At 43.7% G+C, this 27,392-nt stretch overlaps 1 protein-coding gene across 1 annotated transcript in view; it reads left to right on the plus strand.

The window, feature by feature from the left end:
* ADAMTS17 (ADAM metallopeptidase with thrombospondin type 1 motif 17) overlaps positions 1-27,392 on the plus strand; it is a 386,843-nt gene that overhangs the window by 302,813 nt on the left and 56,638 nt on the right. Inside the window, exons 18-19 of the mRNA XM_058294624.2 lie at positions 3,105-3,264; positions 5,842-5,977. Of these exons, the coding sequence (XP_058150607.1) occupies positions 3,105-3,264; positions 5,842-5,977 (296 nt within the window). The remainder of the gene's footprint in view (positions 1-3,104; positions 3,265-5,841; positions 5,978-27,392) is intronic.

Consider the following 27,392-nt stretch of genomic DNA (forward strand, 5'->3'; position numbering starts at 1 on the left):
GCTTCAGAATTCTCTCTTGAAGCTTCACTGTTGCTTTTCATGGCAGAGCTCCCATCTGGTTCAAAAGGAGCTGCCTCCAGAAGAAACTGTTTAGCCATGTGGCAGCAGGGAGACTTGGCCTCATGGAGCAGATGGCAGCACTCAGAGCCTGTTTTTATACCAGATGGTGGGATGCACAGATCTGCCCCCACAGTTTCTGATCCACGTTGGGAACTGCCTTTTGGAAATGAAGCGTTGGCTCTATTTCTGAACCAACGTCCCTCACCTTTTCCAGCCTCAGCTTGCAACAAGCATTGGCTATCAGGATGGAGAACTAGGTTCTAAGTGTAAACTTACTTCCCAGGTGGTTTCTTATCTGTTGTCTCAGCAAGGACCCCATGCAAGCCACTTAATGCATCTGTTTTCATCCTTTAAAAGTATTAAAGATCCCCTGGGAAAGAAATACCACTCTTTCCTCCTTAGGGTCCAAGAGTCCTTGTAGTTTACTTCTCAGATGGCTCATCATTATTGATTCCATGCCTGGTGCCAAGGAACAGTATTTGTGGCAGCTTTTGTGGCTGTAATCGAAGCACAGTTTGTCCTTGCTACCTGCCAAACTCTCTACTCGAATGTTCTTTTTCTCCATAAATTTGTGGTTTCTGACAATCTACAGATACTCAAGGCTAGGTGACACCCAGAAAATTCTCTGGCCATCCCCCAGGGAATCCCCTGAGGAGACTGGCTCTTCTCATGACCTCGACCCCTATCCCAGATGCAGCCCTCTGGTGGCACTGACCCATAGCAGTTTCTAATAAGACAAAAGTGAGCAGTTTCCATGAGCAACGTAAGCTGTCCAGAAATCTCCCAGTGCCATACTTAGTCCACTAAGTCCACTGCAAATACATTCTTGCAAATTGTTTTCTGGGACCCAAAAACCTGTACCTAAGCCATTTCTCTGTGATAAGACTGTTTCCCAGTCAAGGTCATTAGGACAAATCTTTCTATCCAGTTTTATTTTATTTTTATTTATTTATTTATTTTAAATTTATTTCTTTCCCCTCCCCCCCCCACCGTTGGCAGCTCTCTGTGTCCATTCACTGTGTGTTCTTCCGTGTCCGCTTATATTCTTGTCGTTGGCACCGGGAATCTGTGTCTTTTTGTTGCTTCATCTTCCTGCGTCATCTCTCCGTGTGTGCGGCGCCACTCCTGGGCAGCCTACACTTTTTTTTTTCACGCAGGGCTCCTCCTTAAGGGGTGCACTCCTGGTGCATGGGGCTCCCCTATGCAGGGGACACCCCTGCATGGCACGGCACTCCTTGCGCGCATCAGCACTGTGCTTGGGCCAGCTCACCACGCAGGTCAGGAGGCCCTGAGTTTGAACCCTGGACCTCCCATGTGGAGGCAGATGCTCTATCAATTGAGCAAAATCCACTTCCTTCTATCTAGTTTTAAAGACATTGTTCAGAGGGGCAAAAAAGAGGCAAAAGAGAAGAGAGAATTCCTACAGAAATATCACCTGTTAGTATGTGTGTTTCCTTTTTTTAACAAACACTGAGTTGAGTTTATTTTTCTTCTTTCACAAAAACTTTCATAAACCAGGCAAGTCATCAGCCTATTTGAGCAAATGCACAACGTGGACTAATTTTGGCTGTGAAAACACAACACAGAGACAGCCACAACTGCCATGACTGAAGTTGTGTAACTTCAATTAATAGTAACCAATTTTCACTCTTGAAATAGGATTGTTACTTCATGTTTTTAAACCTAAAAATGACAGGGAAGGGACCTCTCTGCCTCTCAATAGAAAAGTGGTGTGCACAGGTTGCTTGTGGAGCTGGGGGCATCAGCAAAACTATGGGAACCTGCATTTGAAACCAATTACACGCACATGCACACACAAATTATACTTGATTAGAAAATTGCATGAAATTGTGGCCTATGGATTCTTGAGTCACCAAGTCTCATTCTCACAGGGAGATGATAAAATTTCTTTTAAAGCATACATTTTTTAATTTCTTAAACTGGAGTCATCTTTTTCAAATGTGTTACTGCAAGTATATTTCTCGGAGAAGTGGACATTTCTACAGTTTGGTCTGCTTTTAGCATCCGCCTCCCCACCCTGCCACTGAAGCCTTTGGAGGGCTGGGAAGTGCTTGGAAGGGAAGGTGGCTCCCATCATCGTAGACATTTCCTCTCTGGCTCGGGTGGGCCCTGCACCTGCCAGCTTCCTGGCTGGAAGTGAACTTGCCAGCTGCTTGCACCCATCCTCAAGAGCACATTGCTCCCAAGCTCAGCCTGAAGATGCATGGTCCACGGCCAGACCTCTGTAAACTTGTACTCCAGTGCTTGTTTTGCACCATAGTGTCTAGAGAAATAAAGTAGCTTTTGTCACATGTATTACCAAAGAGCAGCCGCAAGGATTCTGCACAGCCCGCAAGGATTTCACATGCAAGGGTCACCAAGCTGTCAGCATGGCTCCCCCAAAATATGATGGACCCCCAACCCTGCCCCCTGGCTTTAAGCCCTGAGCCGGAGCCTCTGCCACTTCTAGGCACTGTCACCGTCCTTGCTCCCTTGGCAGTAGAAATTGCATCTCCCCAAAGACCACAAGCTCGGCATCCTTGGACTCATCCCTTGGTAGTTAGTATTTTACCTCTGAGCCTGCCTTTCCTGGGGCTCTCTGGACCCACGGCCACTTTGCAATGACTGGTGAGAGGGCAGTAAAAGGTGAAGTTAAAGAACAGCCCTACTAGCTTGGAGGCCTTGCTAGATAAAAGCAAGAAATTTGTGATTTTCCTGTCTTCCAAAGCCGCTTCACGGGCGAGTGCATGGGAACGCATGCTTTTCTTTGCTTGGGGCAGCTCTCCAAGTAAAATGCAATAAGATCCCACGACATTCCTCCTCCCCAAACCCCCAGTCTAAACTGGTCTCCTGAGTCCCTGAGGAATCCGAGATGGAAATAAAGGAGTGACCTTCCACTGAAACTGCTTTGAAAATCAGAGAAGAGCTGGCTACCTCTGGCAGAGAAATAACATAGCCATAGCATAGGTTGGTTCGCAGATTCTGCAACCTGGTGGGCTCTTGCTTGATTTTAAAGATGGCCTTCTGTTGTGCTGTGCATCCAGGTGTTGTTGTTCCACGACCAAAACTATGGAATTCATTACGAGTACACCATCCCTGTCAATGACACTGCTGAAAATCAGAGTGAGCCCGAGAGGCCCCAGGACTCGCTGTTCATCTGGACCCACAGCAGCTGGGAAGGGTGCAGTGTGCAGTGCGGAGGAGGTGAGCGGCTGTGGAGAGGGGAGCTGGGGGTACCAAGGAGGGGACTGCTGAGGAGGACTGCTGGGAAAGGGGGCACTGCTGGAGGGGGCAGTGGGGAGGGGGACTGGAGGGGTAGTGGGGAGGGAGACTGCTGGGAGAGGGGCACTGCTGGAGGGGTAGTGGGGGCGGGACTGCTCAGGGTGGAGGGATGCTGAGAGGGACTGCAGACCTGCTTGCTTTGGGATTTTGCTGAAGGAAGGAGAGGAAAATCCAGAGCCCTCAGCAGCCAGCATCTGGGAGAGGATGGAACTTAAGCCCACCCCCCTGAAAATCTTAGCAGACTTGGCCCGAGGTGTGCAAACTCCCACACAGGGGAGTTGTACCCACTCAGCTTCTTTGCCAGTGGCCCCGGGTCTTCGCCCCTCACCTGTGAGTAGAGGCGTGGCCAGTGTGCTGGCTTGTCCCAGGTCAGAAGGGCCAGCCCTGGGCGGGCCTAGGACAGCCCTTCCCCTGCAGCCTGCTGTCAGGGCACCAGAGACTTCTCTGCCCCCAGATGCCGTACGCCTTCACCACAGTAACCAAACTCCATGATAAGATGGGGAGAAAAAGTCCTAGAAGTCGGGTAAGACATTCTGAGTACAAGTTCCTGGGCCATGATTTCCCACCAGGCCTCAGCAAACAACTTCCCCTCTCTAGCCTGAGTCCCCCCACCCCTAAAATGGGATACCCACACTTGCACCCCCTGCAGGCTGTAGGGCGAGCCCGGGAGCCTGTTCTGCTGGCAAAGCTGCTGTGAACAGGACATGAAGCTCATGACTGTGTAAGTTAGGGGAGTAACAGGAGCTGCCCTTTACTCTTAGCCAGTAACCCCTTTACCATGTCATTTGTTGCCTTCACAGAGGGCACAGCAGGGCCATGGAAGAGGGGACACAGGATAGGTGGGTATGGACTCTGAAATGCTGCCCCAGAAAGTGGGAAGGCAGGGTGGAGTGGGGGAGTGGGGGGCATCCCCTCCCACCCCCAAGCTTGAGCTGCTATTTATGGTGAAGGATGTTTGTCACGTATCCAATATGTACAGGATTGTTTATCACTTAGGTGACCTCCCCCTTTTACTTCTAATGGGCAGGAACCGTCACCTTAGCACCATTGAACCCCCAACACACTGTCCTCTCCCTGGCTAACCTCTCCTGATGCCTGTTCTCAGCTGTCCTCAAGCAGCCCGTGGTGGGTGACAGAACCTCAGGAGTCCCTGCCAGCCTGAGATTCTCCAGTCCCCTGTCCTGAGGGCCCTCTGACCTTCACATCCAGCCCAGACCCGCACCCCAGGCTGCAGCCAGGCCTTTCCTCTGGGGCAACTTGCTACACCCCAAGCATGGCCCAAACTGGTTGTTACAGACTGTCCTTTGCTGGGGAGCCTCTACCGCCACAATCACCGCTCACTTGGTGACATGCTTTTATGACACCAGCGACGTGTAACTCCCAACCCCAGCTGTCAGAACTGCCGTCGCAGCTGAAATCAGGCTTACGGTGGCTCTAAGCTGGCCTCCCTCACACAGGGCTGCCATTGGGGGCTGCAGGAGATTGATGACATCGTTCAGGATGCCAGGATTTTGAGTCATCCTCATGTGGCCAACTCCCCAGGAGGCAGACCCAGCGAGGAGTCTGGGACCCAAATAGTGGTACCTGACATCCTGTTCATCTGTTATTGCCACACTTCCCAAATAATAACAACAACAATAATAACAACAATAATATACCACCTGCCAAGCCCTGTTCTAAGCTATATACATATATATTCATTTCAGGCATCATGAAACATCCTAAGATATGAAATGGGGAATGGAGGATGAGGTTAAGTAAACTAGCCTGGTTGAGGAAACCAAGCACAGAAGGCTTGAGGAGATGATACGCTTGGTCAGTGATGGACGACCTGGCTCCAGAGGCCCCCTCCTAACTCCCAGTCACCCAGCTTCCCTGACAAAGTCAGGACCCAGCAGCCTATAGGGTAGTCTGAAGAGGATACCCAGGAGAGTAGCTATACCCACCTGGGATTAGAAACTTCTCAAGAGCAGTAGTGCTTAAGCATAAGCCACGGTTGGCTAGACAAGTTCTCAGGTTGGTCCAGAATTCCTGCCTAGAGGACAAAGGCATGGTGCGTCCTTCGGACAAGCCTCCTAGCAAGCAGGAGTTCTAGAATAGGTAGTTCTGCCCTCTAGTGAGGGCTGAAGTACTGGTATGTAATTGAGACTGCATCTGCATAGATTTTAAATATCCAATGAGGAGACCGGCTGTTTTTGGTGGAAGTTAAAGGTCCAAATCAGAGCCCCAGCCTCAATGGATTCAGAGCTGCCCAAGGTCACAGCTGATCTGGGGCAGTACCACTTTCTGATCCTGTTCTAGCATCTTTCCCATGCCCCATGCTTCCCCTACGCTTCTTCCACATCCCACATTTCTCTCTAACCACCAAAAAAGCATCACAAGTCACTGTAAATGACCAACGGATCAGAAGTTACATCTGAACACACTGCCGCAAGCGTGAATGGCCTCTCCAGGCCCGTGTGTGCACCACCCCTCAGCATCCTGTGACTTGGTTTTCAGGGGAACGCAGAACCATCGTGTCTTGCACACGGATTGTTAACAAGACCATGACTTTGGTGAACGACAGTGACTGCCCTCCAGCAAGCCGCCCAGAGCCCCAGGTGCGAAGGTGCAACACACACCCCTGCCAGTCACGGTAAGGAGGCCTGTCCTGTAGCATGGGTCCAGTGGGATTCAGGACAGTACCACACATGATTGGGTAGATGGCAACACCCAGTCAATGCCACAGCACCAACCTGGGCTGTATTTCTGTTATTGTCATTGAGTGAGCTCTGCTTGCTCGAAATATTGAGTTTCTGACTATGCCACTTTGAAACCACTGAAATGGAAATGTACAGTCCTAGTTGGAAGGCATCTCACCAGAGACCATTAATAACATCTCACTGAGAAAAGAAATAGCCATTGTCACCCTCCTACAACTGGTACACATCAGCTCTCCCAAATTACTTGGTCTTGGAGGGAAAGGAGATAAATGATCATTGTGTGAGCACCCATGCATGAGTGTGCACAAAAGTTGCAAGTCTGTGGTTGACCTGTCTCTGTGGCTGAAATTAATGCCAGTGAGTATGGGTCTTGGCATTTAGTGTTTGGAATCCATCAAAACTTCTGTTCCCACTCCGAGCTTTCATGGCCATGTCACTGTTGTGCACCAAAGTGAATTCTCTTGGGTTGACAGGCGAGGTGAATTTGGTGGCCTGTGCTCATCCATCAATCCTCTTTTTCCAGTACTTTTAGTGGGATTTTGCATGGTACCATGGCCACCATGTTGTATAATATCACCTCTTTGCCACCTCTTCAACTCTGAGTTGAAGTGAATGGATTTTGTTTTGTAGTTCTGCGTGGACTTTTAACATGGCATTTTCTGATATTGCTTAAGCTCAACTGGCACCACTGGCCTGAAGCAAGTGCTTCACAAAGCACTGGGTTTTTGCACCAACCCCCTTTACTTGGCCGAACTCCTAAAATAAAATGTGGATGAATGAGAGAGAGAAGACAAGACAGAAAGCCAGAAGGCGAAAGTTGTTTCTTTGATTTTATTTGGTCCTTAGCAAATTACAAAATGCCAAAGGCCCTGAGGAAGAAACTCAAGGTGGGCAAGTCTTCTTGCGCATGTTGGGAATGAATAACCACCCCACAAACCCATCAGTCATCTTCTCACATATATATGTGTGGCCAAAGAAGAAAGGGCTTGCAGGAAATATCACTATTTTGAAACCAGGAGTTGGCACTCTGGCCTTTGTGAAATGATGAGAAAGTAAGATAAATGAATCCAAGGGTTCTTAACAGGGTCTGTGAGCTTAAATTGAAATTCAAAAAAAATATTCTTTTGGGGACATGTTGGTGTGGGTGTGATATATTTATGAAATAATACACAGTTCAGTGTGGACTTAGTAAAGGGTCCATGGTTAACACATTTTCAAACTCTTTTAGTATTGAACACTTTTGAGAATTATTCACACAATCCCAATATTTGAATCATGGCTGCTCTGATTGAATTGCTACACATATACGATGGGGAAGTGTCCCCTCAGCCTCCCCGCTCATCTCACAGTAAGCCCAGAACTCTTGGCCGGCAGTTTTTAAACCTTTTTCCTTGAAGTTCTGCAGTCAAGACTTCTTCCTGTAATGGTGGAGTAGCTTGTATTGGACCAACCCTCTCATCAAGAACAATGAGGGACCCTGGAGAAAATATAAAAAGCAATAAATTGAAAGCTAGAGAGCAGGAAGAATCTGGAGCAGAGGGGATAAGTGGAAGACAGGAATGGCACTGGGTGAATTTCCCAGTTTCATGGCTGTCAACTGAAGGAGGCCCCAGGTGAATCTTTGCAGGGCTGTTAAGCTCAGATATCGGCAATCAGTTCACTGGTTGAGGAATCAAAGGAGAGGGTTCACCACAGAAGTGGGAAAGTGAGAAAAGGAAATTCAGGAAAGGAGAGAGCCACAGAGGGGGACTCCCAAATTCTGCATATAAATTTTGCCCAAATCTCTAGGAATAAGAGTTGTCACACAGCCCAGTGAGGGCTAGACCCCAGCTGAAATTTCAGCTGCTGCCCACCCAGGGGAGACAGAATTTGGAGATTTTTTTTTTTTCCCCAGCCAAATGAGCTGCCTGCTAAAACAAGAATTGAGTATCTATTGTCTGGAACCATGCTTTAGAGTGGCACTGGTCAATACAGTAGCCACTAACAGTCCATATTTAAATGTACTGTAAGTATAAAATAAACACCAAATTTAAAAATTTAGTATGAAAAAAAGATTGTAAAATATTAATAATTCTTAATATTGATTACATGTTGAACTTAGTATATTTGGGATATATCAGGTCAAATAAAAATATTATTAAAATTAAAGTCACCTGTTTCTTTTTACTTTTAATGTGACTACTTTAAATTACCTATATGGCTTACAATTTATTTCTTTGAAACAGTACTTTCATAGATTATTGTATCATCCACAATGCCTCAAGATATAATAAAAAAATTACTAGACACAGAAGAATCAGAAAAATGTTGTCCACACTCAAGAGAGACTACAGGTGCTGCAGATAAGCGGGCACTACAGAGCTGCACTAAGCTTGTGATAGTGCATTGTGCTTGTGGTAGAGGATATCATCCTGTGCAAGGCTCCAGGAGGCACACACACTCCTTATGGTCTGAGAGATCACAATCCTGCAGTCGCGCCCTATTTGAACACAAGTTCATGCCAAACATACTTTAGACTAAAAAGCAGTTTCAGAAGCTAATTCTTAATATCTCCATAGGAGGTCAGCGAATTTTATCTGTGAGGGGCTAAATAGTTGATAGTTTGACTTACAGGCCACATCCTTTTCTGATGCATATAATTTTGGTTGTTTTGTTTTTTCAAATAATGCTTGAAAAATGTAAAAAGTCCACAGGCATTCAGAAGCCAAAGTTTTGCCGACTCCTGCCTTAGGCTATTACTTCTACTTGCCTTGCTCACAGTGATGCTGGTTTCCCACACTCAGCATGAGCCCAAGCACTAAAGGTACTGACGCAGGCAATTCATTTCCTTATTACACAAAACCCATTATTGTACTGCGGTACTCTTTATTGCCTAATTGTTTAGTTACTCTCATTTGAGAAGTATTCAGCACAGCCTAGGGCATATAGCAAACCTCCAGTAAATTAATTCACTCAGGACATATTTATTGAAAACCTTCCCATTCACCAGGCATTGTTCCAGGTTTTTAGGGGAGAAAAAGACAGATAAGGTTTTGCTCTTGTGTGGTTTGATAAATAATAAGTTTCTCCCTCCCTCCCAATCTCCTCTACCACACACCCCCTTCTATTCCCTTCCTGCCTCTGTGAAATTATGCAAAGCAGATTTAAAGGTTTTCTATAAGCAGAAGGGAAAATGAAATTGATAAAAAAGAAGCCAACACCTGGAATTGGCCTAAGAGCCTACAAAGGAAATGCCTGGACACTTGCTCTACCTCATTTTGTTTGTGAGTTGTTTGTTTATCCTGAACCATCTGATCTTGTATTGTTTCTTAAAGTGGATACACAAAAATGAAGCTTCATGGCTCATCAGAGAATATTTATTGTTTGGCTAAAGAAATGTGTGATCTGTTGATAAATTTTTAAATCTTACAATTCCTAATTAAATATATATGCATGTGTGTATATGTATATTTATATGTTATGGACACATAGATTATCTATATTAAGTGAAGAAAGTGGAGAGATTGACACTAGAAGACAAGTGGTAGAAAATGGGGAAAAGACTCTATCAGTAAATGCTGCACTTGGGTGGGAGTTGGGAGGGGAGAGACAACAATCATCAGAAAATCATTTTGGAGATACTTAGGGTCTGGAGATAAATGGCTGTTTCTTTTGGGGTGAGCATAATTAGAGGACATAGCCTTCAACCTGGAAGAACAACCCAAAACCCATAGTGTGAACTTTACTATAGAAGCCAAAATGTAACCCACTGTTGAATCTGGCAAGGTAAATGAGCCTTTCTATATTATTTTTACTCTTTGACCTTTAAAAGACAGAGATATTTTTCTTTTTCCCTCCCATTTCCCTTTATTTCCCCTGACCCACCTGTAATTTTCTTTGACCCTCTTTTTCCATGGAATTTCCAACAGTTTCCTTTGCCTTCCCAATGCATGCCATTAGCACCTCTTTATTTCTTATCCTGCACCAACTCTGTGGATACTTCTCCAAAACCCTGCCCTAACTATAAGGAATCTGGAATCTGACAGGGCAGATGGCCTCTCTCTAGCATCTTGTTCAGCAACACAAACACATTGGGAAACGTAGCCCTGACGTTGGCAGGCAAGGCAGAAAATACAAATCAGCCTAACTGTCGTGACTGTGGCCTGAAGCCTTCACCTTGCTGACCAAGCATCATCCGAAGAGCAATGCTGTGTGCCAGTCCATATGAGCCAGCAGCGGATAGTCCTGGAGCATGGTGGCAGGAGCTGACAGCTGAGATCGGCTCATCCTGGAGCATATAGTCATGCTGTGCTAGATTTAACATATTTGCAGTCCTTCAGAGCTTATTGACCATTAGAAAGGGCCATTCCAAGTAATTAGATATTCCCCTCTAGTATGTATGATTTGAACTTCTTCCCAGGCAGTACATGCCGTACTGTCTGTTAAATTAAGGTAATCCAGAAAAGAACATTCAACATCTTACTGGCAATTGAATAGTCATCTGCACAGAAATGTGTTTTATTTTTAAATTCATCCTTTGCTCAATTATCTTAGCCAGGCTGGCCTTATTTCATGTTAAAATTGAATGGAATCCCTCATTCCTCCTGAAAGCATGTTTTGTGTCTCTGTATGTATGTGTGAGTGTATGTGCATGTGCGTGTATATGAGATCATGTACTTTAAGAATGAAGCAAGAGCCAAGATCTGACAATATCATTGTTTAATCTATTTCTAACTCATCTAAAATTTAAAGGTTTTCTTTCCTGCTTGCCTCTAAAATAAAATACTTCTAATTATGAATAGCACCAGTGGTCTACTACATACCTTGTCATCTGGTGTGCGAATGTTGAGGAGAAATTTTTATTAGTTAAATTCCAAAACTTTTTCTGACATGACCCAAATTCCAGAATCTCACCTACATTTAAATTAAATAGGTAACTTTTCGAAGGCTTTCCTTATTTACCTATATTAGGAAATATTCAATATAGAGGAAGAGAAAGTATTTCCAGAGTACTGTCTCAGAATTAGAAAATTCTCATTTCTTCCTTCCACCATTCTTAACCCTTAAATGTTACAACCTTTCCTTTTGATCAAAGGATAAGAGAATTCCACGATACCATTTTCATAGGTGATAGGATTTCTCCTGTTGGGAAACACTTTGTATGTAGACCTTGGACCCCATCAAGAGGTCCTTCTTTCTTCCTGACCTTTCTGAGCAATAAAATATAAACAACATTGAGTACTCAATATTTACATTTGATTTTTCATTCAGAATTGCAGAGAAGGAAAAGTTAATGGTAAAACGCAGTCTAAGAAACACTTTAAGAACAAAAACAACCCAAATTACAAAGTGATACATCAGAAATCAAGGAGGAAATATGTATTCTCCAGGTTCTGGCAGAAACATCAGACCATAGAAGGAATGGATGTGCAGTGACAGGAGCAATAGAAGGATTCCTGACTTGCAGGATCCCTGATGAGGTTTCAGGAAAGAGTTTGGGATATCCTTAGTGGCAGCCTCCCGGAACAATCCCTTCCCCTTGAGTGCTAATGAAGGCCTGTTCTATCAGAGCCCTGCAAAGACTGGCTCACGGACAGGAATGAACAGTCCACAGATTTGTCCTAGGGAAGGATTGTTCTTTTCTCCTTAAATGTGTAAATTTATATACAAATACATTTTAAGTAAAAGAGTCAGGAAAATATACAGTAGAAACTGCAATCATAAGAAAGCAGAAGTGCCTCTACTAACATCAAACAAAAGAGACTTGAAAGTTTAAGAAGTGTTTCTAGAGATTTTTTTTAAAGGGGTATTTTATAATGACAAAACCGACAATTCATTAAAAAGTATAAGAATTATAAACATATATACACCTAACAACAGAGTCCAAAAATATACAGAGCAAAACTGACAGAAATGATGAGAAAACAATTAAACAACAATAGTTGAAGAGTTCAATGTCTCACCTTCAATAATGGTGAAAGAAAAACTATATAGAAAATCAACAAGGAAACAGAAGACTTGACGAACACTATTAACAGGCTCAACTTAACAGACATCTATAGAGCACGCTCGCCAACATCAGAGAATATGCCTTCTTCTCAAGTTCACAAGAAGCATTCTCCAAGATAGACCATAAGCTAGACCATTAAATAAACCTCAGCAAATGTAGAAGGACTGAAATAATACAACATATGTTTTCCAAATACAATGGAATGAAATTGGAAATCAATAGCAGAAAGAAATTTGGGAAACTCATAAGTATATGGAAATTAAATAGGACACCTTTAAGTAACCAGTAGGCTAAAGAAGAAATTGCAAGGGAAATTAGAAAAAAATCAGATGAATGAAAATGAAGGCATAAAATACACAAATCTATGAGGTGCATCTAAAGCAGTCCTTACAGGGAAATTTATAGCTGTACAGAAGAAGGATCTCAAATCAATAACCAAATCTTCCATATCAAGACACTGGAAAAGAAGAGCAAATAAGCCTAAAGCAAGCAAAAGGAAGAAAATAATAAAGATTGAAGCAGATATTAATGAGAGAACAAATAGAAAAACAATAGAGAAAATCAGCAAAACCAAAAAATTGGCCCTTTGAAGAGATAAACTACATTGGCAAATTTTTAGTGAGATTAACCAAAGAAGAAAAAAGAAGACCCAAGTTACTAAAATCAGGGGGAAAGAACCACTGCTCTTGACCATAAAGAAATAAAAAGGATTGTAAAAGCTATGAACAACTGTATGCAAATAAATTAGATACCTTACATGATGTGGACAAATTCCTAGCAAACCAGTGAAACTGAGTCAAGCAGAAGTAGAATAGCTGAACAAACTTGTATCAAGTAAAATGACTGAATTAATAAAAAAACACACTTCTCACAAAAAAAAAAGTACAGGCTTATATGACTTCACTAACGAATGGAAGAGGAAACAATGCCAGTTCTTCACAAACTCTTCCAAAAAATTATGAGGGAAACATCCCCAGTCTCTCTAAGAGGCCAGTATCATCCGGGTACCAAAACTAGACAAAGAGGACACTAGGAAAGAGCTCTATAGAACAGTATCTCTTATGAATATAGATACAAAAAAATCTTCAACAAAATAGCAAACTGAATCAAGCAACATACTAAAAGGATTATACACTATGACTAGAGGAACTTATCCCAGGAATGCAAGGTTTGTTTATCATCCAAAAGTCAGTTACTATAATACACCATATCAATATAATTTAAAAAAATTTTTAAATTCAATAGATGCCAAAAAAGCATTTGACAAAATCCAATAATGGTTCCTGATTTAAAAAAACAAAAACTCGACAAACTAGGAATAGAAGAAAACTTTCTCAATCTGATAAAGGGCATCCATGAAAAACACAGAATTAACATTATACTTAATGGTGAACTATTAAATGCTTTCCCCCTAAGATCAGGAATATCTTCTCTTGTTGCATCTAGTCAGCATTGTACTAGATGTTTTAGCCAGCTGAATTAGGAAAAAAAAAAAAAAAAAGAAATAAAAGACATCCACATTGGAAAGGAAGAAGTAAAATTATCTCTATTCTTAGTTAATATGGTCTTGTATGGAGGAAATCCAAAGGAATGCACAAAAAAAACCATTAGAACTAATCAAAAATCCAAAGGAATGCACAAAAAAACTATTAGAACTAATCAGCTGTTCAGCAGGTTGCAGGATAAAAGATCAATATACAAAATCAGTTGTATTCTTTACAATATTAATGAACAAACCAAAAATGAAATTAAGAAACCAGTTCAACTTATAATAACATCAAAAAGAGTAAACTATTTAAGAACAAATTAACAAAAGAAGCACAAAACTTATGCTCTGAAAATAACAAAACATTTTTGGGAGAAGTTATTTATCTAAATAAATGGAAAGACATCCCATGTTCATGAATTGGAAGACAATATGGTTCAGATGGCAATACTCTCCAAATTCATCTATAAATTCACTAAAATCTCTATCAAAATTCCAATTGCCTTTATTGCAAAAGTGGACAAGCTGACTTAATTGATATGGAAATTCAAGGGACCCAGAATTGTCAAATCAAACAAAAAGCAGAATGAAGTTGGAGGACTCTTAATTCCCAATTTCAAAACTTACATAAAGCAAGAGTAATCAGACAGTGTGGTAATAGCATGAGGAAGAACATATAGACCAATGGCATAGAATTGAGAACCTAGAAATGTACCCCCACATTTACTGTTAGGGGGTCGATAGTGGTCACTTGTCTCTCCAAGCAGTAATTTGTGCATCCATAAAATGAAGAAACTAGCAATACCATTTTTTATATCATTATTTATTTACTCATTCATTTCTTTTTAGTTGTGACACCATTTGTCACCATGTTCCCAAAGGAGTTGACACTGGCCACTTAATATATGCCCTGCCCTACCTACCTCACAGAGTTTCAATGAGCACTGGGCAAGATAAGAAAGGGCTCTGCAGACCCCCACCCAGGGTCGTTTTAGACCCTGCAGACTCACCCCACTCCTGGCAGGTCCCAGCTCACCCATGGGCTCTGCGCACCTCACATTTACTGTTTAGACTGGTTTGCCCCAGTCAGTTACATTCTACTCTGAAAAAAATCACCATCCCACCATTTCTCCTCAACTCTGGCCCTTTTTGCCTGAGCCCCAAAGCAGAAACATGATATTAACAATGAGCAAACATTATACATCATTCTGATCATTTAAACCTGACAAAAGCTTTGGCCAGAACCGCTTCATACCAAGACAGAATAACTCTTCCTTGAGTAATGTGTGTACTGTGGAAATACTCCAGCATTATTAATAATTTTCTAAATAAACTGGGCACATCCCTTACAGCTGTATTTTGCATCTATGCCTCACTAAGAAACCACTGAGCATTTCTAGGAAAACCGCACACAGGCTAGATCCACAAGCCTTCGGGGGAGGCCTATAAGGGCCATGGCCATGGAAACTTGTTATTTCTGACACCTGAAGTATTGCCTGGTCCTGGGTGCCTGGCCTTGTTCAGAGTCTTTGCCCTCTGAAGGCTGAGCTCCCTCGGTGCCCCGAAGGGTCGTCTTTGTACAGATATTCCCACTTCCTGGTGTTTCCCGTGGTGCTCCGCGTTGTTCCTGGGGCAGTTAACAAGCTGGCTCTTCTACTCCAAGGATGGCGGCGTCTAAGGGGATTTTGTGTCAGGGAAGGAATGACACATAGGATTTCTCTGACCCAGCTCTTCTCGTGTCCTTATCTGAGAGGGGCTTTAACACTAGAGGAATTAGGATAATTAGCAGGTGCCAGCACCTGAGGAAGCAGAGTGGGGAAGGGGAAGGGCAAACGTGGCCCAGCCCCCAGTGCTGCTCAGGACTCTCCCTGAAAGGGTCTTAGAGCATAGCTTAAAATGCCAAAGAAAGGATTTTCAAGTGAAATCTGAGGCCACGGCTGCCAGGTCCAGTCCTAGCAGTAGTGCTCAACAACGCTGATGACCATTGTCAGGTGCCGTCCGTTCACTTGGGGTGGGGGTGTCATGATGCCCCTAAGGCTGATGCCCATGCCCTGTCCCTGAATGCCAGGCTGCTCTGCTGACCTGCAGCCTGCGATCACACGCCCCCGCTGGCAGCTGGCCCAACTGATTGCAGCAGCGTTTCCCAGAGCGAGATTCATGGCGGCTTTGGAGGAGGAAGGGATTTGTGGTCACATCAGGCTCACAGCTGTGCAGTCCTGCCCTGGCACATTGCCGTGTCTGTGCATTTTGGAGCCTACAGGAACGCCATCATGTGTGCTGTTTTCCAGGAGAATTTTCATCTTGGAGCCTGCCCTGCCAGGTGCTTCTCCAGAGACTTGTACTCCCAGTCACAGACTCGGGGGGTCCCCATCCTGCAAGGAAACCCAACATCTCTGCTAGAAAAGTAAACTCAGCCAGTCTCTTCCTCCTAGTGAATAGAAGATAAGTATATCTGGGAGGTAAAGAGACCACCTGATAATCTAATGACGAAGGTACAATGAAACTCCTGCCTCCATGAGCCTCTGAGAGTGGCCTGTCACCCTCCCCCATGGCATGGAAGTGCAAAGGAGTTTCCCTGGGCATCACCACCCTCTAAAGGACATCAAGCCTTGCCTTCAATTATAGCAGAATGCTGTACTCAAGAAACATGCATATCAAGTTTCTGACACCAGATCCGAAAACATACCAAAAACTAGGGGTATACAGAAAGAACATGGGCCAGCTCCCAAAACTGAAGAAGGGTTTAAAGTCAGGTCTCAGAGAGGGGAGCAGGACCAATGGACATGTTTTGGATGGGCACAATGCAGCCATTCCTGCCATTTTCGCTGCACTCAAAATCCAGATTCCTGCAATGTCTGTTGACCAGCCTATGGTGGATGTGGCATAAACATGCAAAGGAAAACCAAGGTGTTCTTATCAGAAGAAAGACGATGCTGGGCAGGTAAACTCAAGAGATATATCCTCTCCCTTGAACATGTAGAGAGATGCTGGCCTCATGATCAAACCAAGTTTAACAAGCAAAGGCCACTCAACTGATGATGTGCAGCTAGAATGAGAGCCAGCAAGTCTGTTAGCAGGAGCGCTACTATACCAGAAAATTTCTTCACACCTCTAAGACAGGCAACCCAATGGGACTGTCACCCTTGTTGGTGAACTTCCCACACAAGCAGCTGTATGATTCTCAAAGCATGAGACTTTTTTCCCCAGACTCTCAATGACCAGGTGTGGTACAACCAGTTACCAAACCCAGGCTTCTCCTGATTATTTTAACCACCAAACTCTGCTGACACAAGCTGCTAATGCCAATATGTAACCTGATCAGGTGTGGTGCCTGAGAAGAAATGTCCATGGACCCAGTGAACTTGCCAGCTGCCTGCTATATCCTGTTCATTATCCTTATGCTTCCCTAGACTGGTTACGTATAGCCCCACAAATCCCAGAGAAGCTTCTTGCTCTCAAGAGAATATTTGAAAATAAACTCAATATTAAAAAGCATAGAATCTAAAAATTCAGTTCTCTTCTACTGGAAAAGATGTATATTATGGAGGTAGCGGAAATCCAAAGCCGATTGGGAGTAGATCTGTTCATTTTTCTTATGATATTCTATTTATGTTTTAAATGTTTTAGTTTGTGCTCCATTTTGTAAAAACATTAAAAATCAGTAAGTCCTGCCCACATCAAAGACCCAAAAGCATGTACCAAGGGCAATTCAAAGCATTATCTTCATCTTACTGGAATGTTGTTCCAATAAGTTTAACTATCCACATTTTAATGAACACATTTTGAATAAATTCTTTCATTCAGCAAATAATGCCTGCCAGTTCGCCCAGCAGAGTGCCCAGTACATGGTCCATTCATTCTTATCTGTTTGGGGATAAGGAAAGAAGAAGGATGTGAACAACATAAGTCATGTAAGCCACAGGCTGTCTCAACATGGAAACCCCACAGTCACTCCAGGAAGTTGGTGGATTCACCCCGTTTTACAGATGACATTTTGAGACTGTTAGTTGTTTACTAATTTTGCCAAGGTCATACCAGTTGCAAATGAGGTCATACCAGTCACAAGGGGAACTCAAACCAATGTTTTGCTGCTTTAACTCTTGTACACCATTGTTGTTTTTAAAACAGTACAACCTGCTCTACCATGGCAAGGACAAGAGGCCTTTTCTGACAAAGCACCTTCAAACAGAAGTTCTTGTTTAGATATTCAAGAGCAGGATAAGAAAAGGCAGCAGATGATATTAGAATGGACGACACCTCTGAGGAAATTAAGGCACAGCTGTGGTGGCTTCCTTCTCTGCATGTGAAAAATGTAGCCAGAGGTTATAAGGTTTGAAATCATATACTAGAGCAGTTTCTCAGAATGCTATAGTTGGTCATTTTCTGTCTTGTTTTTAGGGTTATCTGGACTCATGCTGGAAAAGAAATTAAAATTCAGGGTCTTTGCCATCCCAGAAGGGGGTTTAAGTATGAAGGAGGCTTCCTACAAGACTCATATGTATGTGGGGTATGGGGGGCGGCAGGGAGAGTTGCTAGTGGGGTGCCATCCTGTGACTCGCCAGACAAATGCACTCTTGACTTGCAACTGGCCAATCTTGGGCTCATTGGGGCTGGGAGGAGTCCTCATACTCTCCCACCCAGAGTGCAAGTGATCAGGAACTTGGATAAGTGAGAGGTGCTGTCTAGAGCCCACGCTGAGGAATTTCTGGGCACAAAGCTAGCCCAGCCCATTTGGGGATCAAACCCACAGTGATACCTCCATGGCACCCTCTATGGCCCCAAAAGAGTGAATTAGCCTGGACCAGATGCACATTATGGGCAGGATACCTCTCCCTCTTCTGTGACCATCTGTGATGATTCCATGCATTCCTATTTTTTTTTTTAAAGATTTATTTATTTATTTAATTCCCCCCCCCCCCCCTCCCCCTGGTTGTCTGTTCTCAGTGTCTATTTTGCTGCGTCTTGTTTCTTTGTCCGCTTCTGTTGTCGTCAGCGGCACGGGAAGTGTGGGCGGCGCCATTCCTCGGCAGGCTGCTCTTTCTTTTCAAGCTGGGCGGCTTTCCTCACGGGCGCACTCCCTGCGCGTGGGGCTCCCCCCACGCAGGGGACACCCTTGCGTGGCACGGCACTCCTTGCGTGCATCAGCGCTGCACATGGCCAGCTCCACACGGGTCAAGGAGGCCCGGGGTTTGAACCGCGGACCTCCCATATGGTAGACGGATGCCCTAACCACTGGGCCAAAGTCCATTTCCCTCCATGTATTCCTTTCTTTGCTACTCACCTTCTTTTTCCTGCCTCTCTTCCCCAAAGGACCGAGACCTGGTAAGTATTCCATTCATTCAGCAAATATGTATGGAGCATTTACTATGACTCAAGTGGGCACCGAAAAGTATTATGTGTGCTGCTCTATTCACAAGGCCCAAAGCGCCTAGAGTTTAGGAGGTATTAGTGGATGATTTGAATGGATGAATGGATCATTAGTCCTGGTGAAAAGTAAGTGCCAGAGGCATCACAGAATTCCTGGTCTCTGTAGTCAGCATCATGTTGCTGAACACTGAGGTTTCATTCTAGGAGCATGAGTATTTATGCTTTGGTGGTAGATGCCTGGAGAGATGGTCTGTGGACAAGGGGTTGGTCATAAGGCTGGTTTGGGGGTTCTGGCATGTTTATCCAAACTGCTTCCTGCCAAGCCCACCTTAACCTTGACCTTAACCCTCCCCTCCTCTTCTAGTGGCCCTTCCAGTTCCTCTTTCACAGCAACAGCTCCCGATAGAAACCTCCTCTTAAGTATTTTCTTTATCCAGTCATATTTTATCATGGCCTTTATTTAACTGGGTTGTTTTTAAATTGGGAACAAAATCAGGAGCTTTATATCCTTACCACTTGGAGGCACAAAGGCACACGTGTGTTAGCCTCAGCAGCTAAACAAGAAGAGAGCAGAGGGGCCTCTGTGGGGGTCGTTGAGAGCCTGGCCTCAGACCAGAGGGCAAGAACGGTTCAGGTCCCAGCCCCACCGCTAGCTGCATGCCAGCTCAAGTCACCTGATCTCTCCATCCGTGAAATTGGAAAATTACAACCTCTCTCATGGAAGTCTTGAGAAGATTAGGTGAAGTAATGCCTATAAATCCCTTAGCTCCAAGTAAGCACTTGACAAACATTGGCCAAAACCATCAGTGCTGCTCAGTTACAAAACTATATTAATGAAAAACACCAGCCAGCTGTTGAACCCCAGCACTTTGTGGGTTATCCATCACTTCTTAAGACACTCTCCCTGCCATACACACACACACATCTTTAATACAGTATAGAACTACATAATTTACCATGCTGTTATTTTCCAGGTAATAAAAGACTGGGGGAGGCCCTGGTCTATGCTAATGTTCCCCTTCGCGTCAGAACAAGTTTGTATAATTTATATGTATTTCAGGGCAAATTGAAACAGCAGAAAAATCTCCAGTGGTCTCTTTCTAACCTCTTGAATGTTTCTGAGTCCTCTGTTTCCAAGTGCCAGAGAATATCATCAGTAGGGTGGGGGTAAAACATGGGGAGGAAAAGTGATTATAAAAGGGTTTTGGTGTCATTCGAACCTGAAGATTGGGTTACAGGCTCCGTGCCTGACTAGAAGCTTCACAGATGCCTTGTACCCAGGTGGCTCATTACAAAACTGGGCTGGGGCGATGGCAGGAAGTAAGACTAATGAAGTTTCGTCAGATGGGGATGGATGTAGAAGGCTGGATCCTGCCAGCACTTCTGTCTGCTAACCTGTATGTGGAGTTAAATACCATGGAAGGAAGGGGCCTGGTGAAATAGAAGTAAACTAGTGCTAAGAGGAATTCCTTACAGCCTTAAGAGCAGAAATTAGCACCATGGAGGTGATGAATGAAGCCTGGCGTGTGATGAAATCATGCTTTCCTTGCCTGTGACTCCTCATATGCTTCCTGGGAAGAGGATACTCCCAATCCACCTTGCCCTGAATCTTGAGAGGAGGAGGGGAAAAAATTTCACCTGTGCCTGCTCAGCAAATTACCAAGACGAACAAAGGGTGATATGAGAGCCAACCATTGTCAGGTACATTTAATCGGAAAGCCAGTCAACAAGACTCAGTCCTCCATGATTATTTTCACAGCCTATACAGTGGTGCTACCATGTCAAAATCCTTGAAGGGTTTTTTCCAAGGACAGATTGCCAGGCCCCACTCCCAGAGTTTCTGCTCACTAGATTTAGGCTGGGACCTGATAATTTGCATTTTTAGCATGTTCTTAGATGATATTGGTGATGCTGGTCCCAGGACTTTACTGAGAACCACTGGCATCATTGGGTTACTGGAAATCTTAACTCAAGAAGTATGTTGGTTATAGCCAGGTGGAGTGGGTCAGATCCCCTGGCATGAACAAGACAGCAGAAGCAAACTTCCTCCAGAAGAAAGAGGGTAGGCCTAATCTGGGAGGGAAAAACTATGAGTTACCAGATCTCCTGAGGGCTGTAGGCCCAGAGCCCAGGGAGGGAAGAGGAGAGGTAGGGGCCAGAGAACCCAGCCAACTAGAGAATGCAGGCAGCGCTCTCCAGGGAGGCTGCAAGCCTCTGGTGAGCTGAAGGGGTTTAGCAGCTGGATGCCCAAGTTTATAGGCAAAGCATTTCCCAGCTTGCTCTTCTCTCAAAAGATGAAGGATGCAGTGAAAGAGCCCATTCCTCAAATTTAAAATTTACAAACCAAGAAGGAGGCATCATTTGGTATGATCATGACAACAACCTTGGAAGAAAGAACTAACCACCTTAATTAGCAATTTGCCACAGCCAGGAAAGGGAAACTCTGAGCAGGGTTAAACACAGACACCCCCTCTCTCCTAAGAAAACAGAATTAATCAGGGCCAAAATGGACCTAGTTCTGATCCCAGAGTTAAAGAAGATAAATACAACTCAGCATACAGGAGAAATTCTGGAAGATTCAAGTTTGACTGCACAATCGCAGACAGAGCCAACAAGGTGCAAGAGGGGAACATATATAGGGCCGGGGTGGGGGAGGGGGCTGCCCCCAGGGGATGAGCTGGACATGAAAACCCAAAAGCACCTGGGGCCAATGGCAAGTAGCAAATAGGTTGGCACCTTTCAGAGTTCAGGTTAAGTAGGAAGATGCCCACAGCTGGAGCCATGCTTGGAAGGGGTCAATAGAATCAGCCTTTGTTGCTTATTAAATTACCCTTCAAAGTAAGAAAAACTAGAAAGGGCCATCCCAGAATGGCTGCAAGGAACAGAAGGCACAGCACTGCTACTTTGCAACAAAGAGAATGGTACTAAAACCTGAAAAGTCAGGAGAAAGTGCACAAAGAGCATGATAGCCCAAGAAAGAGAAAAGGTAGAACATGGCCTCTAAGGAAGCAGTATGTGTTGAGATCAAAGAACGAGGATTGCCTACCCTGTTAGACTATCATGAGAATTATCTGAGTTCATGGAAATAAATTGCTTAGGGCAGTTCCTGGCAATTACTAGCACCTAGTAATGCTAAATATGTCATTTTTATGATCACTGTTATCATGATTTTTAACAAGTATCCAGAACACTATTCCAGGATGAAATCCTATCCAATGTGCTAAAGAATGCCACAGATGTTACCTCTGAAACGCTGCTGATGGCCACTAAAAAATCATAGCATTTGAGAGAAGAGCCAAAAGTAGGGAGCTTGGGGGAATTCTATTTTCCAAACACATAAATGGGTAGGTCCCAGAAATGCAGCCTCATCTTGCTGGCACAACCAGAGGACAAGTCAATGATTTAGCCAGATGGTCTGGGTGCGTTTTAGAAAAGAAGTGTGCATGAATGCCTAAAATGTGGGAGTGTTTAATGAGAACACTCCACGCCTGTCTGACAGTGGGGAGGTCTGGTCAGCAGAGTATTTAGCCAATCTCCTAGAACATGAGCAGGTGGGTGACCCATCACTACGGAGTTACGGCTGGACCAGACTGACACCACAGTCTTTCTCCAGGGAGCCGCAGTGACATCTGTCAACAGCAATGTCTGCGCAATTGATCATCACCACTCCATGGGACTTCCCTGACCAGAGCTCCGTGGTCAGGTCTGCCACAGGGTCAGGAAGCTCCTAGGAACTATTGGCTGTTAAGTGGTAGGTTCTCTCTCTGAACTAGGGCACTCACTCTGCAATCCCTCACCTCGGTTCCCCCTCCACTTCTCATGATTCCAAGTTTAGCAATGGAGAGGAACTTGAATTCCCAGCTTCCGGCAGTTACAGGGGTCTGGATGTTTCAATACAGAGCAGCAGATAAGGGAAGAAAACGTGAGCTAAGCATTTTATATCTAGCCAAACTGTCCTTCAAGTACCAAGGTTTAGAAAAATAGCTTTAAATATGTAAGAGCTCAAGATAAGACCATACCCATTGAGGAATCTACTAGAGGAGAGATTAGCAAGTGATTTCCGTAAAAGGCAGACAGTAAATAGTTAACTCATCGCAGGTCATGTGGTCTCTGTCGAAACTGCTAACTCTGTCATTGTTGCACAAAAGCAGTCACAGACAATATGTAAACAACTGGACTTGATGACGTTCCAATAAAACATTATTTACCAAAACAAGGATCAAGCTAGGTTTGGCCCTTGGGCCATAGTTTTCCTACCCTTATACCCTAGGTGCCCTTCATCCAACCAAGAGATGACTGGGGAAACTTTGGCAGAAGGCCAATGGTGAACATCTTAGTATGTTTAATTGTGAACTTAAGACTAAAGCAGAGGTGGAGACAGAATATCAAAGAATAATATGTAAACATTACATATTTTGACAAAACAAAAATAATGCAACTAAAACAAGTCAGTTGGCCCTACTTGGGAGTTTGTGTTCCTGAGTGTGAGGGAGTTGGACTCAGATGTGATCTTTGTTCACAAGCCTCTCCTGTCACTTTTACCAGACCTGTGTTTGGAGCTGGGGTTTAGTGTATACTCAGGGGACCTGAATCTCTGGACTAGCCATGTGATAGCCAGGCCCTGAGCCTCAACAGACTTGCAGCTCCTACCCTCTGGTTCATTGGACTTACCCCAGTCAGCTAACAGGGAGGTGAAGAAGGTCAACCACCACACCAGGGAGCCAAGAGTGCCTACAACTCCATCATCCAAGTGGAATCTAAGCACCCTCTCGATATAGAGGTAGAGAGTAGACATAACCATCCCAGGGTCCACAGAATGGAGGAATAGAGTATGGATTAGAGTGGACTTACTGATATTCTATTTTGAAACTATTGTGATTAGTAATGGAAGTAAATGTAGCATTAAGATGGAGAAAGTGGCCATGGTAACTGCTGAGGGTGGGGAGTGAGAAGAAGAGATGTGATATGGGGGCATTTTCAGGACTTGAAGTTGTCCTGGGTGGTACTGTAGGGGCAGTTACTGGACATTGTATGTCTTCCCATGGCCCACAGGGTGGACTGGGGGAGAGTGTAAACTATAATGTGGACTGGTGCAGCAAGCTCAGAGACGTATTCACCAAGTGCAATGAACGTCCCATGATGTTGGAGGAGGTTGTTGTTATGGGAGGAGTGGGGTGAGGGGGGTGGGGGCTATATGGGAACCTCATATTTTTTTAATGTAACATTTAAAAATAAATAAAGACAAATTTAAAAAAATAAAATAAAAAATAAAACAAGTGGGATGGTAGCAGGTGTAGCTCAGTGGTTGAGTGCCTGCTTCCCATGTACAAGGTCCTGGTTTCTAAACCCCGGTGCCTCCTAAAAAAAAAAAAAAAGTAAAAAGAGAGAGAAGGAGAAAACTAGAATAGCCACACTAATTGTTGCTTAGACAATGGGTGGGAGTCAAAAGATATCATTAAAAACTGATAAATAGGATAGTAAAAGATTAGGAAAGACAGGACTAGGGACATTTTTAAAAGGTGTAAATTCTTCCCCACCTCCAAACTTTTGTTTACCCTCTTCTCCTTCCCCATAATGCCTTCTCCCATATTCTTCATCTTTACAACTTAAAACCATGATGTGTTACTACTACACACCCACCAGCATGGTTAAAACAAAAAAAGACATATAATATTAAATGTTGGCAAGGACATGGAGCAATTGTAGTTCTTATTGCTGGCATATAAATTGGCATAATCAATTTATACTTGCAAATTCTCATGACCCAGAAATTCTGTTCTCAATAGTATATTCTCAATAGTATACTCAATAGTATATTCAAGATGTGTACAAGAATGTTCATAACAATAATATTCATAAGAGACCAAAACTCAAAACAACCTACATACCCATCCACAGTAAAATGAACCAATGGTGGTCAGTCACACGGTGAAATGCTATGGGGTGATGAGAAGAAGCCACAGCTCTACCAAATGGTTTGAGGGCATACTATGTGGTTTCATTTATATAAAGTTCAAAAAAGGCAAATTGAATCTGTGGTGAGAGAATTCATCACCGTGAGGGGGTTAGTAACGAGGAGAGGGTGTGAAAGAGTTTCTGAGATGCTGGTCATGTACCATTTCTGAATCTAAGTTGTAGTTCTAGGCCTTGCTTTGTGAAAATTCATTAAGCTATATATTTATGATTTGTGTATGTTTTTTGAATAAAAATTTTATTTAATAAAAACTGGTTTAAGTACAACAAAAATTAAAACTTTTAAATAACAAAAGAAAATTTAAATTTAAAATTGCAAAGAAATAAACAGCAAATAAAACAAAATATGCATTGTGACTATAATAAAATAATATGCTGGAGCTGAAACCAAACATATTAGAATGGGTTTAGCTCACCTTTTAAAAGATTTTCAGTTTGACATACAAAGCAAGATTCAACTATATGTTGTAGGCAAGAAATATACCTAAACATAAATTCAAAAAGGATCAATATAAAGGGATAGACAAAAGTATACCAGGGAAATGAAAACAATAAGAAAGCAGCAATAGTGATCCTGATTCCAGAAAAAGTAGACTTCACATCAAAATGTGGCAAAGAAGGAAATTTACAGTGCAGAAAGTTGAGGTTCACAACAAAGCTATAACTGTTACGAATATTTATGCACCAAATAACACAGCAACCACTTACATAAAGGAGAAACCACAGGAGGTACAAGGAGATATAAATAGAAGCATTGCTAATAAGATACATTAATACACCACTCTTAGTGTATGACAGATCAAGTGGAGCGAAAATAAGGAATCATATAAAAGCCCTAAACAAATAGAGTATGGGTTAGAGTGGACTTACTGATATTCTATTCATTAACTATTGTGATTAGTAATCAAAGATAATGTGGCATTGGTGTGGAGAAAGTGGCCATGGTGGCTGCTAGGGATAGGAAGTAGGAGGAAGAGATGTAATGTGGGGTATTTTCAGGGGTTGGAGTTGTCCTGGGTGGTGCTGCAGGGATGGTCATCGGACATTGTATGTCCTCCCATGGCCCACTGGGTGGACTGTGAAAGAGTGTGAGCTGTGGTGTGGACCATTGACCATGAGGTGCAGTGGTGCTCAGAGACGTATTCACCAAGTGCAATGAGTGACTCATGATGATGGAGGAGGTTGTTGTTATGGGGGGAGGAGTGGGGTGAGGGAGGTGGGGGGTATATGGGGACCTCATACTTTTTTATTGTAACATTAAAAAAAAAATAAAGACAAGAAAAATGAAATAAAAGCCCTAAACAACATCTATGAAAAAGATCTTATGGAGATGTATATCAAACATTGCACCCTCATAATCAAGAATATATGTTTTCTCAAGTAAACTACATAGTCACCAAAACTTAAAAGTGATAAATCAGAGAATAAAAGATCATATATTTGGTCACAAAGAAAACATCAGTAGGTTCCATAAAATAGAAATAGTACAAGCAACACTCTCTGATCACAAAGCAATAAAGCTAGAAATTAGTAAAAATGAAAAAAAAGACCCCTTCACCTGAAAATAAAAATATATAGATACAGCCATCTGCTCTTGGCAGTAACTCAAAAGTGGGGGAGAACCAGGGAGCTTCCACTGACATTAAACTCAGTCTGAGAGGTTTAGGCTAGTTCTTTACTCATTTAGCAGACATTTGCCACATACCTACTATGCACCAGACACTGCATTAAGTCTGGGACTAACCTAGGATTAGCAGGACTCATCTCTGCCTTTGGGAGCTTTCTTCTGGTGGGAAAGACAAACAGAGAAACAAGGCAGCTCAGCCCTGTGGGAAGCACTTGGGAGCAGGGAAGCCGGATTTGGGCCAGGTCATGTCCAGATTCCCAGACACAGTGACCCTGCCATGCTTTGCAGCACTTGGAATTGGGCTTTTGTTGCCCACTTCACTCCTTCTTGGCCATGGGCCCCTGAACAGGTGACTTCACCAGGAGCCTCAGTTTCCCCATCTAATTGAGAATCAAGTGAAGACAACAGCAAATAACATCTGGCACATGGAAGGTTCCAGTTAGTGTTGTTCCTGTTGTTGGTTTACTCAAGGCTAGTCAGGTTTCAAACAGAACATGTGTTTGTTGAGGCCACATGTTAAGGAAACATTGACCAGCCGGGTGTGTCCAAAGCAGGAGAAAGGGGTGGAGGGTGAGTGACCTGGATTCTGTTGCCTTATAAAGAACAGCTGAAGGGCTGAGTGTATTGGCAAAGAGAAGACTAAAGGGGAATACAGAAGGGAATTCAGAGTTTGAATCCACGATTCAAACCCCGGGCCTCCTTGACCCGTGTGGAGCTGGCCCATGCGCAGTGCTGAGGCGTGCAAGGAGTGCCATGCCCCGCAGGGGTGTCCCCCGTGTATGACCCCGTGCGCAAGGAGTGCGCCCGGTAAGGAGAGCCGCCCAGCACGAAAGAAAGTGCAGCCTGCCCAGGAATGGCGCCGCCCACACTTCCCGTGCAGCTGATGACAACAGAAGCGGACAAAGA

The sequence above is a fragment of the Dasypus novemcinctus genome, chromosome 3 (genome assembly GCF_030445035.2).
Source record: "Dasypus novemcinctus isolate mDasNov1 chromosome 3, mDasNov1.1.hap2, whole genome shotgun sequence".
Lineage (NCBI taxonomy): Eukaryota > Metazoa > Chordata > Mammalia > Cingulata > Dasypodidae > Dasypus > Dasypus novemcinctus.